Source organism: Chelonoidis abingdonii, chromosome 15, assembly GCF_003597395.2.
Source record: "Chelonoidis abingdonii isolate Lonesome George chromosome 15, CheloAbing_2.0, whole genome shotgun sequence".
NCBI classification, from domain to species: domain Eukaryota; kingdom Metazoa; phylum Chordata; order Testudines; family Testudinidae; genus Chelonoidis; species Chelonoidis abingdonii.
This window is the reverse complement of record NC_133783.1, coordinates 22,285,655-22,306,579: the sequence shown is the minus strand read 5'-3', so window position 1 is coordinate 22,306,579 and position 20,925 is coordinate 22,285,655. Positions and strand designations below refer to the sequence as shown.

The 20,925-nt window shown below is 42.6% G+C and overlaps 1 protein-coding gene and 1 long non-coding RNA gene across 2 annotated transcripts in view; one reads left to right on the top strand and one right to left on the bottom strand.

Annotated features, from left to right (window-relative positions):
* The window catches only part of LOC142047799 (uncharacterized), a 163,020-nt gene extending 162,543 nt beyond the window's left edge, over positions 1-477 (top strand). The window contains exon 2 of the long non-coding RNA XR_012657057.1: positions 418-477. This is a non-coding gene — a long non-coding RNA (uncharacterized LOC142047799). The remainder of the gene's footprint in view (positions 1-417) is intronic.
* LOC116833610 (nucleolar RNA helicase 2-like) overlaps positions 1-20,685 on the bottom strand; it is a 40,820-nt gene extending 20,135 nt beyond the window's left edge. The window contains exons 1-8 of the mRNA XM_032795228.2: positions 20,556-20,685; positions 14,923-15,192; positions 13,225-13,300; positions 12,296-12,474; positions 10,854-10,971; positions 9,541-9,726; positions 2,709-2,851; positions 1,430-1,579 (exon numbers count right to left, since the gene is read on the bottom strand). Coding sequence (XP_032651119.2) covers positions 1,430-1,579; positions 2,709-2,851; positions 9,541-9,726; positions 10,854-10,971; positions 12,296-12,474; positions 13,225-13,300; positions 14,923-15,192; positions 20,556-20,660 — 1,227 coding nt within the window. The 5' untranslated portion in view covers positions 20,661-20,685. The remainder of the gene's footprint in view (positions 1-1,429; positions 1,580-2,708; positions 2,852-9,540; positions 9,727-10,853; positions 10,972-12,295; positions 12,475-13,224; positions 13,301-14,922; positions 15,193-20,555) is intronic.
* Between the last annotated feature and the right edge of the window lie 240 nt (positions 20,686-20,925).

Here is a 20,925-nt window from a genome sequence, read left to right as displayed (position 1 = left end):
ACGCCAACTACTTCTTCTATTTCTGAGACCAGGAAGTCTTGGGCCTCGAAGACAACAGCACCGCAGACAGGTATATCCTAGGGCTCCTGTCTGTAGGACAAACCAAGGAAGCACTGCAAGAGAGAGTAGAAGAACTTCACTTGATGATCAATAAGGTTCCAATACTGGTCTAAGGCCAGCCACCTTCACAATGTAATGGAGATGTCCATCCATTAGCTTCTTTGTCCTGATCTTGAAACCACAATGAACAGAGCACTTATCTCTAATGTGACTCTCACCTAAGCACTTGAGACTGCACAAATAAAGGTCACTGACAAGCACAAGCTTTCTGCAACCCGAGCAAGTTTTAAAATCTGGGAACCCTGACATATGCTCCCTCAGCACCAGGTGGGGCATGGATGCCCTCCTGATTGGAAGGGGACAAAAAAAAAAAAAAAAAAAAAAAAAAAAAAAAAAAAAAAGGATTAAGAACAAAAATTTTTTATTTAAAATACAACAAAGTCAAATAAAAATTTTAAGCATCAGGTGACAAAAAGGAGTGCCACAAGGTACAAAAGTTTTTGTTGACAAGGAACACAAATGCTCTGACCACAGAAGTTAAGGAAGAACCAAAGGAGGGGCAGGACAATTCTTCCCTTTATAGTGTCACTTTGGAGCATGAGGAGCTCAGCTGTGGATGCTGGCAACCCGTACAGTAACCTCTAAGAAAGACTCTTCAGCACCATAGGGGAATCCAACATTTAAGACTACAATGCTGTAGACCAGGGATGGGTTAAATTTTTGGCCGGGGACTAGAAATTGTATGGCGGGTCATGAAAGATCATAAAATTGGGGTTGGGGTGCGGGCTCTGGGGTGGGGCTGCAGATGAGGAGTTTGGTGTGTAGGAGGGTGCTCCAGGCTGGGATCAAGGGTTTGGAGAGCAAGAGGGGGATCAGGGCTGGGGCAGGGGTGTGAGAAGAGGCTCAGGGGTATAGGCTCCAAGCGGCGCTTACTTCAACTGGCTCCCAGAAACAGTGACATATCCCTTCTCCAGCTCCTATGTGGAGGCGTGGCCAGGTGGCTCTGCTCACAGCACCACCCCTGCAGCTCCCATTGGAGTGCCTCCAACCCAGCCCCCTGGCTGGAGCAGGGTGGGGCAGCCTCCAACCCAGCACCCCAGCTGGAGCGCCAGAGCATGGCCAAGTCGCTGGTGCAGCCCCTGACCCACGGGGCCATAGTTTGCCCACCCCGGCTGTAGAATCTTGGCTGATCTTGGTAGTTATATCAAAATTCTGAAACCACATGATAGTTCAGTTACCTCCTGCCCAATTTTGCCTTGTACCCATAGAAAGAACGTTACGCTCTTGCAGATTTAGTAAGCATGGGTCTGATGCCAGCCCCATGTTGATAAACAACATACTGCCTTGCAAAATAACTAAGACGGCATACCTGTTTAATAGAAGTATTCAGGGCCAGTTCATTTGCTTCCTTTTTGGTCTCACAAAAGACTATGGTCCGTCCATGACTGCCACTGTAAACCTGAATGACATCTCCAATAACTGCTGCTTTTTGAGACCAGTGACACTCTATAGCCAAATGCTGTTGAAGAAATATTCTACCATTTAGCTGGCATAAAAAAAAACCTTAAATAAAAGTCAAGTTTTAAAAATATTTAGTATTTATTTGAAAATGTAGACTCCAATATAAGTACAAACATGTTATCCTTTGAGGAATGTGTTCAGATTACACAGAATTAGATTAGACATACTATTAAAATATGTCAAAGCAATCAAATGCATGGATCTTTTTTGCCCAGTATGATTAGAAAAAAACGGAATAAAAGGGTGTGATCATAGGATGAAAAATTAGATATGTTCCGAACAAGTTTCCCCACAGAGAGAAACCAACAATGAGCTGATCTTCCACAAAGCAGAGTCAGGTATACATAATTCTACTCCTCTGCCCATATTTTATTTTTTTTATATAGATATAGATATTTACTAGAGCTTTATGGAAAGTTACATAAAAACAATCCATATTTTGAAGATAATGGTTTAATTAAAGTCAATTCTTTGTGACAATGGATTTTGGCGTTTTTCAGTCCTACTGAAGAAACCATATTGTGCCGTACTGACCAGTCAAAAATAAGTTTTAGGGTAAACTATTTAAATGAAAGTGTCTACTTCGTCAAGTAAAGAACAATTTAACTAGTTTGTTTTTAATATTTAAGTGCTTATACTGTGTCCAGCACTGTGGTAACTGAATACATATCAAAGAGTGTCTTCAATAGGGTGGCACACCTTGCAGTGTTTGAAGTGGCATTGTGAAAGCAGATACTTCCAGCCAGAAGACTAGGTGATTTCTAATTTAATAAGCCTACTGCTTCAAAGGGGAAGGTTAAAAGCAAAGGTACATGCTAAGACCAGAAATAGCCAAGGTTAACAACAGAGAATGGTATTCAGTAACTAACTTTGCTTTAGTCATGAGTAAGATCACCAGCTATTTCAGGAGAAAATATAGACATTCCACATTTACAAAAAATAGTTTGAGTAGCTGTAACAAGTTCTGTACCAAAAGAGTATTACATTTCAAACTATATTTCCAAGTTACATCAATAAGAAAGATATATTTGTGATGTATTTTCAAATTCATACCATAATAAAGTATACGTAACATGGAAAAACAGAAAAAGGAACTAAAAATATGCCACACTAGCCAAGTTACTTACTTCTACCGTCACAGCAGCTTTCTGAGTCCTCTTCCCGATGAGGTCAACCTGTTCATATCTGGATTTCATGTATTTCTTAGCCACATCATATACCCAATGTGGGCAAGTTGCAGAAAACAGCAATGTCTGGGGATCTTCAGAATCTTAAAAAAAAACAAACAAACAATGATCTGTTTTACGACCTTGGTATCTAAAATCCTAAAATGGCATGTTGATTCAGGCCAAATTTTCCCCATGTACTCTTGTGATGCTTTAGATACATAAAATATGGACAACATTCTATTCGAGTTGTCTTCATGATGACCGGTACTCTAAGCTGCTGTACTCTTTTCCAACCATTCTGGAAAGTGCTCACTTTTGAGCCAACTTCCAGATGAACAGAGTTAAACATACCTCCCTTGGGTGTTAACACTGAGCCATGTCAGTAAAGTAGAAGAGGGTTTTTCTTTCGAGCAACATAAGGTGTTTTTGCCTCCACCCTCATAGTAAGCGCGCAGCCATCCTGTTCAAGAGGGAAGGTAAAAAACCTCATGTATTTATGTAGACGATAGCTTACCAGGCCACCAGACCAACCCATAAAACATCATTAGCACCACTTTTTCTTTTAAGTTAAAAAACAAAAACCAAACCAACTTTAGCAAGATCCACTATTAGTACTATTCAGTAAGCTGCTCTGATACCCACACAAGACAAAAGTAATGTTTGTGACACTGGCAGACTAGATGCCTGCTCATTCCAAGAAGTCACCGAACCCTGACAAATGAGTAACTGGAAATCAGTCTGGCACACCTGTGTGCTAGCATTGTTAAAATAGATGTTAAGTTGATAAGAACGTTTGGACTTTATGAAATGCTCGTGAGTTGTTGCATGCATTACTCTCACTTATAATATATAATAAGACGAGGTGGCCAAACTTACTGATCCTCCAAGCTGCATATGACAATCTTCAGAAGTTCAAGAGCCGAGGCACACTTGCCAGGACTCAGGGCTTCGGCTCTGCAGGAAGCACCTGACAGAGCACAGGACTTTAGCCCCACTTGTGCTGAAGCCCCAAGACCCTCCTTCCCATTGGGAAGAAACCCCTACCTCACTACAAAGCAGAAGTCCCGAGTTCCCCTACACAGTCTGGTAGATGGAGAACAGTGGAGGAGTGGGAGGCTCTGTGAACCACACTTTAATGGTAAAAGAACCACATGTAGTTCATAAGCCAGTTTGGCCATCCCTGTTATAAGGTAATATTTAAGTGTTTGCTTTGTAACTATAAAAGTGTTTGCTATGAAACTAGAAACCTCCCATCCCACTCAGTCAGGAGAGAAGCATTACCAAGCATGAAATACTAGTTTACCACAAGAGGTGTCATCATCTGCCCAACAAAAGGCCTACTGAGACTAGACAAACCATTGTGGAACATCAGTGGACAGAAGATTTTGCTGATTGCTCCCCCCACACCCATGAAGAGGGGATGTGCACAAACCCTCTGTGACCCTACAGCCCATATTCTTCATAGAGGTATTATATGAATATGGCATAACTAAGATATATTTGTAACACATTGTGCCTCGAGGGAACACCCTGCACCCCCATATTCATCCTTATAATATGATTTTGTGGTAGTCAATGCAAAGTTTGTCATGTCGTGTGTCTTCGGAAGGCTCACAATGCACTGAACATTGTTGTTACAGTAATGATATAGGTTATAATTTCATGTATATAGTTATGAGGCTGAAAACGTATCCTCATAGCTTAAAGCAAGCCCAGGAAAAAACTCTCCAAGAGCAAAGAGGCAGTTCACACCTCATCAGGGCAGATATGGGACAAACCCAGCCTCACAGGAACAAAGGACGCTGGCCTAGGCAGCAACAAAAGGATCTGTTGGACTGAGTGAGTCATCCCCCATTCCTTTGATCAGTTTGAGACTGCGATGAGGTAATGCTCACCTGACTCTGAAGGTGGGGGAGGGGCAAAGCCAAGGGGGAAGAAAGGGCATGATAAAAGGGAGAGAAATTTGCCATGCTCTCTCTCTCTTCCACCTGCATCTACAGACATCACACCAAGCAACTGAAGCGCTGATCAAAGGGAAGAGCCTGGCTGAAGAGGAGCCAGCCAGCCTGTGGTAAGACGCATCTAAGTTTGTAAGGACACTGAAAGCGTTAAGTTCAGCTTAGAATGCATGTTGCTTTTATTTTCATTTGACCAAATCTGACTGTTTATGTTTTGACTTATAAGCACTTAAAATTTATCTTTGTAGTTAATAAATCTGTTTGTTTAGTCTACCTGAAGCAGTCTATTTGATCTGAAGTGTGTCAGAAACTCCCCTTGGGATAACAAGCATGGTACATATCAATTTCTTTGTTAAATTGACAAACTCATATAAGCTTGCAGCATCCAGCAGGCATAACTGGACACTGCAAGACTGAGGTTCCAAGGGTTGTGTCTGGGACCAGAGATATTGGCTAGTGTCAATCGGTTGCACAATCTAAGGAGCAGCTTACATGCCAGAGGCTGTGTGTGAACAGCCCAGAAGTGGAGGTTCTCACAGCAGAGCAGGGTAAGGCTGGCTCCCAGAGTCTAGGATTGGAGTGACCTAACAGATCACCGGTCTAGATAACACCAGAGGGGAATGTCACAATGTTTTATGCAAGACACGTCATGTTAGGTATCAGTGGAAAGGTTATGATTTACTGAATAGGATTATCCTATTTGTAAGCATGTATAATTTCTGTATCCGAAGTTAGGAATATTAACTATGTAACAATTACAACTGTTTTTACACTTGGAGAACGCCCACCAGACAATATGCAATCAGCCCAGATGGGTCATTAGGAAGGACAATAGGACTTTGAAGATGCTAATCTCCCTCCTTCCTGAGAAGTTTCCTGGGATGCTGCTTTAACACTGCAAGGTCATGTGATGTCACCTGATACTGGACACCATCTTGGACTGCTGGAATTTTTCCATTAGGAGGGGATGGAAATCAAATTGGGAAACAAAGGATTCCTGCCATATGCAAATCCTATTTAAGGCTGAGGAGTGAGTTAATCTAGGTTCTTTTCCACTGCCTCCCCACCCAAGAAGGAAGACGGCTGAAAACACCTGAAGAAACAAAGTAACTAAGCTGGAAGGGGCTGGGGGAGAAACAGGGGCTGAGCCTAGGTGAGAAAGTCTAGCCTGTGAATGTAAAAACAGCCGTACCAGGTCAGAACAAAGGTCCATCTAGCCCAGTATCTGTCTACCGACAGTGGCCAATGCCACATGCCCCAGAGGGAGTGAACCTAACAGGCAATGATCAAGTGATCTCTCTCCTGCCAGCCATCTCCATCCTCTGACAAACAGAGACTAGGGACACCATTCCTTACCCATCCTGGCAAACAGCCATTTATGGACTTAGCCACTATGAATTTATCCAGTTCTCTTTTAAATGCTGTTATAGTCTTAGCCTGCACAATCTCCTCAGGTAAGGAGTTCCACAAGTTGACTATGCGCTGCATGAAGAAGAATTCCTTTTATTTGTTTTAAACCTGCTGCCTATTAATTTCATTTGATGACCCCTAGTTCTTGTATTATGGGAATAAGTAAATAAATTTTCCTCATCCACTTTCTCAACATCACTCATGATTTTATATACCTCTATCATATCCCCCCTTAGTCTCCTCTTTTCCAAGCTGAAGAGTCATACCCTCTTTAATCTTTCCTCATATGGGACCCTCTCCAGACCCCTAATCATTTTAGTTGCCCTGTTGTTCTGAATCTTTTCTAGTGCCAGTATATCTTTTCTCAGATGAGGAGACGACATCTGTACACAGTATTCGAGATGTGGGCGTACCATGAACTTATATAAGGGCAATAATATATTCTCAGTCTTATTCTCTATCCCTTTTTTAATGATTGCTAACATCTTGTTTGCTTTTTTGACCGCCTCTGCACACTGTGTCACTGTGTTTGGACATCTTCAGAGAACGTCCATTGATGGACTCCAAGATCCTTTTTTGACTCGTTGTAGCTAAATAGCCCTTCATATTGATGCTATAGTTGAGGATTATTTTTCCAATGTAGCATATTTTTACATTTATCCACATTAAAATTTCATTTGCCAAATTTTGTTGCCCAATCACTATAGTTTTGTGAGATCTGTTTTGAAGTTCTCATCATCTGCTTTGTCTTAACTATCTGAGCAGTTAGTATCATCTGCAAAACTTTGCCACCTCACTTTTATACCCCTTCTCCCTGATCATTTAATGAATTAAGTTGAATAGGATTTGGTCCTAGGACTGACCCTTGGGGAACACCACTAGTTACCGGATCATCTCCATTCTGAGAATTTACCATTATAATTCCTTATCCCTTGTTTCCTGTGCTTTCTTAACCGAGTTCTCAATCGCATAAGAAGGACTTCCCTTTTAATCCAATTGACAGTGTTAATTTATGTTAAGAGCCTTTGGTGAGGGACTGTTGTCAAAGGCTTTCTGGAAATCTAAGTCACTACTGATCCATGGATCCCCACTTGTACACAATGTTTGTAATGACCCTTTCAAAGAACTCTAATAAGTTTAGTAAGGACACAGTATTTCCCTTTACTAGAAGAAGCCATGATTGACTCTTTGCCAAACCAGTTTATGCTCTTCTATGGTGTCTGACAATTTTCTTAATTCTTTACTATTGTTATTACAACTAATTTTCCCGGGTCTGACGATCTCAACCTTGATGGTACATTAGACACTGCCGGATCACCTTAAGGAGCCCTTTTAGACCTTAATATCGGCGTTACATTAGCTATCTTCCAGGTCACTGGGTACAGAAGCCGATTTAAAGGACGGTTACAAACCCTAGTTTAGTTATAGTTCCGCAAACTTCACGCAACTTCACATTTGAGTTCTTTCAGAACTCTTGGGTGAATGCCATCTGGTCCCGGTGACTTATTAATGTTGAGTTTATCAATTAATTCCAAAACCTCCTCTAGTGACACTTTAATCTGTAACAGTTCCTCAGATTTGTCACCTACAAAAGCCAGCTCAGGTTTGGGAATCTCCCTAACCTCCTCAGCCGTGAAGACTGAAGCAAAGAAGAAAGGAATTCCTGTGAAAGGAATACCTGGAGTTTTAGTTGAAAGCACTGCAGTTTACCTTCAAGAAACTCTGCAACCAGCATAACACAACATTTAGGGTCAGAATTCGCTACTATTAACCAGTTAATTTAGTGTATTAAGTTCAGGTTGCGTATTTTGTTTTATTTCCTCAGTAATCTGTTTTGATTTGTTTGATATCCCTTCCAATCACTTAAAATTTTTTGCAGTTAAATTTGTTTTTTATTGTAAAACACAGTTTGTGCAATTCATACTGGCAGGGGGCAGGAGGAAAGCTGTGCATACTTTCCTCCACATTGAGGGAAGGAGCGTATTTCATGAGTTTACACTGTATTGATCTTTATACAGCACAAAACAATACAATTTGGAGTTTACTTTCCAGAAGGTGTGTGCACTTGAGTGCTGGGCAATTCCCTAGCTGAAAGCCTTCCCATGCAGCACTGATATCAGTATTGGTGTCATTCTGCAGCTGGGTGTGTCTCTACCTGTATGTGCGCATGCGCACGTGCAGCAGGACAGGGTAAGGGAACCCAGGCTGGTGGAACAGGTGGGCCCAGTGAAACCCTAGTACATCAGATGGCACCCTGGAGAGGGGGTAGGGGAGTGTCCAACCTATCATACACTCCTCCCATCACAGTTTGAACTCTGGACTAAAAATCCTTGACCAGAAGGAACTGTATCACTATGCTGCTTTGAATTTGGAGAAGGCAATATTTTAAGTATAAGCAAGAGATCCCCAAGCTACTTAGCTTGGGTTAGCCCTAAAAGACATGTAGAGGCAGTACATTACAGTAGCTTCTATTACTTTTTGAAACCTAAGACTTTAACTAATTTGTGTGCATATTTACCTGCTTTAATCTTATAAATAACTAAGACAAATTAGTAAGAGTTAATAAATCTTTAGTTAGTCTATTACAAGATTGGCTACAAGTGTCACCTTTTTTGAGAGATCTATGGTAAAAGTGATCTAGGGTAAGTAAATGACTGGTCCTTTGGGACTGGGAGTAACCTGAAAATTATTGTAATTTTGGGAGTAAGGGACCATCTATCAAAAGGCAGGCTTACCTGGATGGCAAGAGACACCAGAGTGCCCAAGGGAACTGTCTGTGACTCCATGCTAATGCTGTTATATGGAGCTTAAAGAGTTCACATCTGACACTTGGTTGGTGAAATCTAATTATAGAACATACAACCAGTTTATGCCCTGGTTTGTAAGTCTGGCTTAACGTTGGCACTCATGTTTGTGAACCACTCCAGATGGCTTGACAGTCCTAATCCCAAATTAATTACAGATACAGGGAGAAAAAAAACTGGATTAAAAAGAGGAAGGGTTTATCTTCAAGATTAAAATACTAGCCTGATGACATGTCCAGACCCCATTAACATGCTGAAAAGGGTAAGAGTAAGGAGCTTCCACTGACACTGCTTAGGAGTGCCAACTTTCCATTTCAGCCTATGGATAAGTGCCAAGGAAAGTTATCTAGCTGACATTGGCAGATGGACTTGGGCCAAGCCTGAAGAGTGACATCTTATAGGGTCTGAAGATTCTATTAATGATTTCCAGATCTATAGTACACTACATAGAGACATCTCCAGCAGCTTTCCACAGCACTCATTCGTTTTCACTACCACTTATCTTGTCACAAGACAGTTGATTTACATGGTATTATAACACTAAATGCAACCACCTGGGTTTTAGTGGTCTAATTACTAAATGATATTCCTTACTATTCACTTAAATACTGAATTTACCCTTCTTGTACGCAACTCGTAAAATGTCCTCCACTTGTTCAGCAAAGCCCATGTCCAACATCTGATCAACTTCATCCAGGACAACATGCTTGAGTTTGGAAAGATCAAGCTTGCCATTCTGAAGGTGGTCTTTGATTCGACCTGGGGTCCCAACCAAGATGTCAATACCACTTCGAATTAAATCAACTGAAAGAAAAAATAGTAAAAGATACACGTAAGAGCAGAAGAGTTTAGAAAATGGCAGCAGCTTACAAGTACAGGATCACTTTCACTATATTGGCAATAATGCACTGATAAATGTTCTAGTTGAACAGAGATCAGAAAATTTGTACAGCTGAGAAATACTGAAGCCACAGCTTGTGAAGTTTTATGTCAGAGTTCATTTCCCAAATAAAACAAGAGAAGGGGAATGAAAAAAAAAAAAAAAGATAAAAAGGACAGACAGGAACCACAATGGTCTCAGCATTGTGAAATATTTTTTCTAATAAGAATGAGAAGGGCAATGAGAGTTTAGTGGTGAGTAAACAAGTTATTTTTTTAAGCAGTTAAGAAACAGTTGGCTCTTTCCAAATTATTTATTTTAATCAAACTGAAATGACTCTTGGGAAAACTAAACTATCAAGCTATTAGTTAGTTTACCAAAGCTCACTAGTTCAAAACTGGGACAAAAAAGTTGAATTAAAAAATGTTAAAGAAGTGTTGCCTCTGAAAATTTCTTCATGTTGCTGTCAATGTCACTTAACCCACCCTGTTTCCTGAAATCCTACAGAAAAATAGGATTCCTTCTCGATCCCAGTAGTTATGCCCATGATGCATAATTAACAATGAAGTGTCTTCTTCCCACCCTAGATATGCATTCACAACCATCCTGATATAACTAATAACATTACCGTAATATAGAATGTTTCCTCCACCCTCCTGGATGTAAGGATCCTCTCCATAAGAGATCCAGCTACTCGCACAGATGCCATCTCCATTGACAGCTTTAAGACTTAACATCTTCCACTTTTAGATTTACTTTGCTGATGTTTATAAGACAAAGGTTATTTACAAGAAAACAAAATGTTTTCATATACACGTAGCAGGAAACACCTAAGTCAATGTGGAAGAGGTCCAAGACCCCTGGAATAAGGAAGGCAGCTGTATGTTTTACTAAGCATCCTCTTGTTTTCCTAGCACAGATGGACAGAGTAGGCTACTTAGTTTCTTTAAGAGTCTTCAGTTTCTGATTAAAATTATTTATTTGGAGAGAGATAACAGTGTTTGAAATGTTACCAATCAATCTGCAGGTCAATCATTAGAACCTTATTTACTTTGTCCATTGTATGCAGTTCCTCCATAAAAACAAGCCACTGAGAGTATCTTGGTGATGTCTTTGAAGTCTCTGGCTACCTGGTTTGCCAACTCTCTAGTGGGAGTAAGAATTAACACCTACAAAGAAGGAAGAAAGAGTTAAAAATAGATGTTCCTTCACTTGGAGTCTGTCAAGAAGCCATATTGGTTTTCCATTTAGGTTGGTATATTTACACCTCTATTGTAATTGTTGCAGGTTTAAAGAAATGACATTTAAGCACAGTTCAAGGTTCCTATGGCCTCATCAAATCACAAAGTCATCATTTTACATGCTTGTAAAAGACACTGCTATCTCACATAGAAAATTACAGCACATGACAACCTATGTTAAGACTGAAACTTAATATAATCTATTAAAATATTTTAAATTTAAAAATATTCAAGCAGTACATATTTGCTGCTGAATTTCTAAAGAAAGTCAAACCACTGAATTGGTGGAAGTCACTGCCTAAGTACCTGGAATTGTAATTTGTTACAGTGCTAAACCAGCTTTTGAAAGCAGTATTCACTTCTGCAGAGAATATTTTCTTCATTTCAGTTCATTCAGCTAGTTTCATTCAAAATTAAGACACCAACTGGGAGTAGAAAGAATGGAAAAGCTTGTCTTCCTCTCCTTGGAACTCCTATGATTCTTCCTGCGCAACAGAGAGGATGAGTGGTGCCAGGACTCTGCCAATATCAGACGTGCACTTCTCAGAGAAGCCCAAGTGCTGAACACCTTCTGAAGGTCTCCCTCAAAAGAAACTTTAGCCTGACCTCTCTAACTTTCTTGGTCCTCAGCTTGAAGTCATTACAAACCTCATACCAATCACTAATGCGAGACTGACCCAGACACCTTTAAACTAGAATGTGGGCCACGTACGGGCATCCGTTTAGATGAAATATAGGGCTTGAAGCCCAGTCACTAAGGCATTCCTCAATACCGACAAATGGAACCCCGAAATTGGGAACCCGAGAAACTAATTTTAATAAACGAAATGTTATTACTAACTAAGACTGGGAATCTATATACAACTAGATGCTGAAAGAACTTGCTGGAGCAAGACAAATTCCAACAACTGTCAAGGGCAGTAAGAAGGAACTCAGGGGAATCAGGGGCAGCTTCACCCTTTATACCCGCACATAGTGGCACGTGGCAGCAGAGAGTGCTTTGCTGCACTGATGGGTACTACTAGGGGAAACATTCTGACAACAGTGCTTGAGGTAAAAACATACACCAAGAGTAGAACGTCCATGTGCAATCACTTGAAGAACCGAAGGCACATACACACCTACAGCAGAATCTACATGAGCACATACTTGAAGAATCCTTTTTCACAGATGACTAAAAACCTGAACCAGCATGACAAAAATACAGTAAATGTGACATCAGAATTTGTTCGCTATCAGATAATTTAGTTACCTTTGGCGTGCGGCCTCTTTTCCTCTCTTGCATTTCTCCCTGAAGCTTTTCAATCAAGGGAATGGCAAAAGAGAATGTTTTTCCAGTTCCAGTTCGAGCTTGAGCTACAACATCTTTGCCATCATATATGTGCTTGAAGGTCTTTACTTGTACAGGAAACAGGTATGTTACACCTCGAGCTGTGAGACAGTCGAATAAGGCTTTGTTAAAAGGTCCAATGAGCTGATAAGTACATTATATTTGGTGCTTGACATGTGTAAACTTGAACACGGTAGAACATCACAAACAGACTAGACACTATTCCCAGAAAAAGCAGGATTATATCACCTTCTCTAGTTTACTTAGTCTCAGAATCCAGTTCAATAAATAATCCAGTTGGACTCACTTCACTCAATTTGCTAACATTGCATTGCCAGAGATATTGATTACTCTATTCCTACCCAGCAACTTTCCTTCAAAAGAATAATTACGCTGCCCTATGTATGCAGTACTCTCCATCCATATCTTCAATCTCTTGAGTACTGTTTGATTTGAAACAGTCGTTTATGAATTACTTGAACCTGTTACAATATTACATACAAATATTGTGTTATAAATTTGTTCATTAGTATTTATTGTAGAACTTTTAGCTCAGTTTCAGTGGAATTAATTCTTACTCTGCAAATGGAATAAAATAATTTTAAGCCACAGTATCTTGATATTGGGTTCATGTTAGTTAAAGTTCTAGCATAAAGGCTGAGCTGACTAGGATGACATACGTGGATACCATGCCATTTGGGAACCACCAGAAGTGTGACAACAGTGTTTGCATACCCAAGGGTAGGGGACACATCTTATTACTACTTCTTCCTCACAATCAACACAAACAGAATTAAAGATGCTTCTGTTCTGTCAGTTTTACTATTAAATTATTATGCCAAGAAAGTTACCTCGAAGAAGCTCAATAGTCCCTTTGGAAATACAAAAATTGGAGAAAGCACCTTCCTTCTGCTCTACAGTCAGTTCCTGTTAGGTAAAAATAATACTTTGCATATAAGTATTGAGCATTTCAGAGGTAAGAAAATTAAGGCAGAAAGGGTTAAATGACTTATCCCAAGGTCAGTTTTGCAGTAGCAGGATCAAGACCACAACGCAAGGTCCTGAAATCCAATCTCTTGTTCTAACTACTGAACACCACTGCCTTGTGTGACCTCCATGCAACAGATTTAAAAAGTACATTAGGAAGTCACATTTTTTGTATCTAATGCATATGAAATAGCAAGGTTAGTGCTCATTAGTCCTCTTGTGGAGAGAGACCGAACAGAGTCAGAAAAGTAGGCTTGTTATGTTTTACTTGATGACCTCCACAGATCCCTCAAGTCCCCCATTCTAGCTTTCTTTCCCCAGAATTCTGTGCTGTAGCCACTACAAATTCAATTGATACAAGTTACACATAACTACGGCTTCCAGTACTAGTTCAGTTTAATTCAAGGATGTTTATTTTTAAAACAGTTACTGGTGGCCCAGTGATAGTGATTTGTACTGCAATAAGCAAAGTTGGGCTTGATTCCAAGCCATTTCTTACTCCCTGGATTAGCCTACTACTGGTGCACTGCTATGGAAATAGTTTCAAACCTTAAGTGCGTGAACCACATTTCACTAATATCAATGCCTTCCACAGATTGTGATGCAGTTTTAATACATTTTTGATGATATAGTGGCTCCAACACAGAATTCTGAGGAAAGAAAGCTAGGATGGGGGACTTCAGGGGTCTGTGAGGGGCACCAAGTAAAACTTTACAAGCCTATTTCAGTGTGACAGTTCAATCTCTTTCCACAAGGAGGACTAATGAGCACTAACCTTATTGCTATTTCATATCAAATGGGGCTCAAGAAAGGAAAAAAAAACTATAAAGAAATAACAGAAAAGAACATGGGCGTTACTGCTTCTCTCCACGCTTCTAAAAGAAGGTTTTCAGCAATAAGCACATTACATTTAGAAGCATAAACTCTTGTTATGATTGGGTATATCTGGGGAACTAATCTGCAGTAAAGATTTTTCATTTTTAAAATCTGTCTAGTTCTTCTCATGGGATTTTGGAGGATTAAGTCAAGCACAAACATTTAGAGCACAGCGTATACATCTATGCAGTAGTTTTCAGCTAGAGTCAATTCAAATTTACTTTACTGTAAAAAAATAATTATATTTAAGATAGACCAATTAAAATAGACTCCTGGAAACTGCATCCATATCGAATGACTAATACAAAATCTAAAAGCACTACCTGGCTGCAGTTATTACCCACAGCATTGAACTGCCTCAGTCACGAAGCCGTGTTAGTGGGTCATTAACATTAAATTAAGTCCTACTATATTCCACGCAGCATATTTAATGTGTTATTACTATGTAATTTTAAACCAATAGATTTCCTGTGAGGTATGACAATGCAATACAAAACTTGAACATTCAAACTTTTCAAGTTTTGCAGCTGCCCATGTTGTAATTTAAGTAAAAGCTAAATATCCTTTACATTGGTTACACAAAAACAAACGTTGAAAAATAAATCTATTAGAGAGAATTTCTTCCAAACTCAGTCATGGTATAGCAGAGGAACCCAACTGTAGCAAAACCCAGCATCTACTTGCACCTGCTCTTGTTCGCTGTCACACTCTTCACTTGATGCGTCACTGAAATTACATTGTGTTTTTGTGGGGGTGACTCCATTGCTTAGGAAGAAGGATTTCTTCTTGTACTCTGGTCTTCTTTCCCCAGTATCTCCATTCACACTCTCTCTCTCCTTCATCTTTTTGAGTTTGGGAGGTTCAAGGTCATCTTCAGACAGCCCATTTTCCTCTGTTCGGGATTTCCTCTTCTTGGATTTATCATGGTGTTTAGACTCACTCTCTTTTTTATCTTTCTATTAAGTAATAAACAAAGAAACCACAATTAAAATAAAACTGCAGATTTTCATATAATGTAAAATTGTAAAAACATGTAATTGTTCCAAGAATGAAAGGAACTGGTTGCTCTCTATCCATCTGTAAATACTTGTTTTCATATTAGTTAAAATCAGAGGCACCTTTTGCATAAGGGCGTGTATGAAAACAGACTCATTCACGTTATGGGGGAAAATCCCATCATGCATTTTTCTGATTTTATTTGCAAAGAATTTATACTGTCCATTCATTTGGAACTCAAACCATAATACACATGCTTTTTTTACAAAGCAGTTTGCAACCTATTAAGGAATTTCAGAGAGGTCAATATCATGGTTTAATCCTAAAGTTTTACCCTCTTTTTTAGATTATTTGTAACAGATACTATAAAATACTTCATCCCTTTTAAAAAGGTGAGCATATACTTTGGCGTGAAGCAGAAACACAGGGTTACCATATCACATTTGACTTGAGTTTGGTATACTGTTTCTAGCAGTAAACAGTACCAAAATATGAGAAGTAAGAAACTCTAAGGCCTGGTCTATACTATGAGTTTAGGTCGAATTTAGCAGCATTAAATCAAATTAAACCTGCATCTGTCCACACAACAAAGCCATTTTTGTTGACATAAAGGGCTCTTAAAATCAATTTCTGTACTCCCTCCCGACGAGTGGAGTAGTGCTGAAATCAACATTGCCGGTTCAAATTAGGGTTAGTGTGGATGCAATTCGACAGCATTGGCCTCCAGGAGTTATCCCACAGTGCACCGTTGTGACCGCTCTGGACAGCAATCTCAACTAGGATGCACTGGCCAGGTAGACATGAAAAGCCCCGCGAACTTTTGAATTTCATTTCCTGTTTGCCCAGCATGGACAATTGATCAGCACACATGACCACGCAGTCCCAGACTTGAAAAAGAGCTCCAGCATGGACTCTACGGGAGGTACTGGATCTGATTGCTGTATGGGGAGATGAATCTGTGCTATCAGAACTCTGTTCCAAAAGACAGAATGCCAAAACTTTTGAAAAAATCTACAAGGCTATGATGGACAGAGGCCACAACAGGGACTCAACACAGTGCCGCGTGAAACTTAAGGAGCTGAGACAAGCGTACCAGAAAACCAAAGAATCAAACGGATGCTCCAGGACAGAGCTGCAGACATGCCACTTCTACGCTGAGCTGCAGGCAATTATAGACTCATATGAGTCTAGGGGGGGCTGCCACCACTACCCCACCCTTGTCTGTGGACTCCGATGATGGGGTACTCTCAGTCGCCATGCCTGAGGATTTTGCAGACAGGGAAGATGAGGACGACGACTATAAGGTTGAGGAGAGCACGCAGCACACCGTCCTCCCCGACAGCCAGGATCTTTTTCTCACCCTGACTGAAATACCCTCCCAAGGCAGTATCCCGGATCATGAAGCTATAGAAGGGACCTGTGGTGAGTGTACCTTTGTAAATATAAAACATGGTTTAAAAGCAAGTGTTTTTTAATGATTGATTCGCCCTGAGGACTTGGGATGCACTTGTGGCCAGTACAGCTACTGGAAAAGTCTGAGGATGGAGTGGAAATCCTTCAGGGACATCTCCATGAAGCTCTCCTGAAGGTACTCTAAAAGCCATTGCAGAAGGTTTCTGGGGAGAGCAGCCTTATTCCATCCTCCATGGTAGGACACTTTACCACGCCATGCTAGTAGCAAGTAATTTGGTATCTTTGTATGACAAAGCCTAGCAGTGGATGGTCCCAGTGCTTGCTAGCATTCAAGCAACATCCATTCTTTATCTCACTGTGTTATCCTCAGGAGAAATATTGTTCATGGTAACCTGGTTGAAATACGGGAATTTAATTCAGAGGACATTCATAGGTGGCTGTAAAGAAATCCTCCCCACAGTTAGCCAAGCGGGGTGGGGGTGGGGTGGGGAGGGAGGCATTGGCGCTGAGCTGTTCACGTTTGGCTAGCAGGGATCTTGCCTGATACCAGCCACACGGTGTGGTCGGGGGGAGGGTTAAAGCGGTCATCCCAGAGAAAAGGAGGGGGGATAGTTTGGTTTGTGCTGCTGCACGTTAACATGAAAACCACAGCCCTAAATGGACAACTCAATGGGCTTTGCTTGGTATGGGAAAGGAGGGCGCTGCTGTTACAAAGGTTGCAGAAGCTGAAAGACTATGACTTACCAGAGCTGGCTGCAAGCCAAATTCTGCTGCCCTAACACCAAAGCCGCAGGCACTCAATATAAGATGCAAAAAATGACCTTGTACTGAAATCACGTGCTATGTAATGTGAATAGTGTTGTTCACTGTGAAAGAGTATACATTTTACAGAACAATGGGTATCTTTTTTAAATACTTCTCTCCCTTTTTTTCCTCTTGCAGCTGCAGATGTTTCAAGCCTCCCGCCTCCGTCCCAAAGGCTATCTCAGATAAGGCGGCAAAAAAAAAGCACACAAGATGAAATGTTCTCTAAGCTCATGCAGGTGTCCCATACTGTAAGAGTTCAGCAGAAAGCGTGGAGGGACACAATAGCACAGGACAGGAAAGCGGCCAGTGAACGTGAGGAGAGGTGATGTCAGGAAGATCAGAGGAGGCAGGATGCAACGCTGGGGCTACTGTGGGAACAAATGGACATGATCTGGTGTCTGGTGGAGGTTCAGGAACGTCAGCTGGAGAGACTGCTGCTGCAGCCCCTGTTTAACTGCTCTCCCTCCTCCCCAAGTTCCATAGCCGCCTCCTCACCCAGATGCCCAAGAAGGCCAGGGGTGGAGGGGGGGGGCAGGAGGAGGCTCCGGGCACCCAACCACTCCACCCCAGTAGACAGAAAGCTGTCATTCAACAAGTTTTGAAGTGACCTTTTCCTTCCCTCCTCCCACACCACACCCGGGATACCTTGTGAGTTATCTCCCTATTTTTATAATCAATTAATAAAGAATACATGGTTTTTAAATCATAGTGACTTTATTTCCAAGCTGTGATCAAAGGGGGGAGGGCAGTTGGCTTACAGGGAATTAGAGTCAACCAAGGGGATGGGTTTTCATCAAGGAGAAACAAACAGAACTGTCACACAGTACCCTGGCCAGTCATGAAACTGGTTTTCAAAGCTTCTCTGATGAGCAGCGCTTCCTGATGTGCTCTTCTAATCACTCTGGTGTCTGGCTGTGTGTAATCAGCGGACAGGCAATTTGCCTCAACCTCTTACTCCGCCATAAACGTTTCCCCTTTACTCTCACAGACATTGTGGAGCACGCAGCAAGAACAATGAGAATATTGGTTTCGCTGAGGTTTGAGCAAGACAGTAAACTGTACCAGTGACCCTTCAAATGTCCAAATGCACTCTCTACCACCATTCTGCACTTGCTCAGCCTATAGTTGAACAGCCCCATACTACTGTCCAGGATGCCTGTGTATGGCTTCATAAGCCAGGGCACTAAGGGGTAGGCTGTGTCCCTAAGGATAACTATAGGCATTTCAACATCCCCAACAGTTATTTTCTGGTCTGAGAAGTAAATCCCTTTCTTCAGCCATTTAAACAGACCAGAGTTCCTGAAGACGCGAGCGTCATGAACCTTTCCCTGCCATCCCACATTTGATGTTGGTGAAAAGTCCCTTGTGATCCACCAGTGCTTGCAGCACCGTTGAAAAGTACCTCTTGTGGTTTATGTACTGGCTGCCTTGGTGGTCCGATCCCAAAATAGGGATATGGGTTCCGTCTATCGCCTTACCACAGTTAGGGAATTCCATTGCAGCAAAGCCATCTACTATGACCTGCACGTTTCCCAGAGTCATTACCTTTGATAGCAGCAGCTCAGCGATTGCTTTGGCTACTTGCATCACAGCAACCCCCATAGTAGACTTGCCCACGCCAAACTGATTCCTGACTGACTGGTAGCTGTCCGGCGTTGCAAGCTTCCACAGAGCTATCGTCACTTGCTTCTCAACTGCGAGGGCTGCTCTCATCATGGTATTCTTGTGGTTCAGGGCAGCGGAAAGCAAGTCACAAAGTTCCATGAAAGTGCTCTTATGCATGTGAAAGTTTCGTAGCCACTGGGAATCATCCCAGACCTGCAACACTATGCGATCCCACCAGTCTGTGCTTGTTTCCCGGGCCCAGAATCGGCATTTCACAGCATGAACCTGCCCCATTAACACTATGATGTCCACACTGCTGGGGTCCGCGCTTTGAGAGAAGTCTGTGTTCATGTCCTCATCACTCTCATTACCATGCTGCCATCACCTCCTCGCCTGGTTTTTCAGCTTCTGGTTCTGCATCAACTGCACAATAATGTGTGAAGTGTTTACAACGCTCATAACTGCACGGGCTCCATGCTTGCCGAGCTATGGCGTCTGCTCAGGCAATCCAGGGAAAAGGGCACGAAATGATTGTCTGCCGTTGCTTTCAGGGAGGGAGGGTTGACTGATGACATTTACCCATAACCATTCACAACAAATTTTTGGCCCCATCAGGCATTGGGAGCTCAACCCAGAATTCTAATGGGCAGCGGGGACTGCGGGAACTGTGGGATAGCTACCCACAGTGCAATGCTCGGAATGTCGACGCTTGCCACAGTACTATGGACGCACACCGCTGAATTAATGTGCTTAGCGTGGATGCATGCACTCGACTTTATACAATCTGATCCCAAAAATCGACTTATGTAAAATCGGAGTAATTTCACAGTGTAGACATACCCTAAGAGAGTCTGTCATAAAACAGACTACAGGATTCATACCACAGCACAGGTTTTTGAGCTGAGAGTACGAAATGAACTGACAAAAAGTGATTTTTATCCCAAATCTGGATCTACTGTCCTAGTGCTTCTAGGGATCGCAGTGCAATGCATGTCCGGATTCCAGCAGCACACAAAAACACTGCCTGGGTATAACACCAAACGCTAAAAGCACTGGGGACAGCTAACTGGGTTACATAGCAGCACTGCTAAGGGCAAGTTACACGGGAAAGGGCAAGAGAGACAAGGAGAAAACAGCGAGCAGGGGAAAGGCAGCGCCTCTCCGTGAGCGGCAGCCAGGGTCCAGCGCCGGAGGGGCCCGAGAGGCACGACCATCGGGTAAGAGAAACAAGCGGGCTGGGGAGGGAACGCTGCCCAACGCCCAACCGACGCCCCAGGGATCCCCCGGGCAAGAGGCGCCGCCACCCCGCTGGGTGAGAGCAAGGCTGGGGATCCCGCGCAGGGACAGCACTGGCCGCCCCGCTCCCACACAGCCTGGCCACGCTGCACCCCACGAGGCCGGCCCGACGGCAGGATGGCAGCCCCGGGGAGCCTGGTTCTCGCCAGAGGCAGCCGGGACCCTGCCGCACGCAGCCTGATAGCGCAAAGGGCGCTGGTACCTTGTGCCGCCGCCTCCTCCTGCTGCTCTCCGGGGCGATCCCGCTCTCCATGGGGCTCTCGGCCTCGTCCCCGCTGCTGGCTTCGAGCCGGGTGACTTCGGACATTTCCCTCAGAGCGGACGCCGGGAGCGAACTTGCCGCAAGAAACCGGGACAGGCGTGAGAGGAACGAACTCCGCCCCGGAACCCCCTCGCCGGCCGGCAACCAGTGAGGCGCAGGCAAGGGCCGGCTTAACCGCTCATCATCGGCTTGCACGAGGGCGGGCCCTCCAGCGGCTCGCGACACGCCCACTACCTTGCCAGCAACGTCACATAGAGCAGAACGCAACGCCATCGGGACCGCGAGGCCAGGCCTGCACCTGGACTCAATG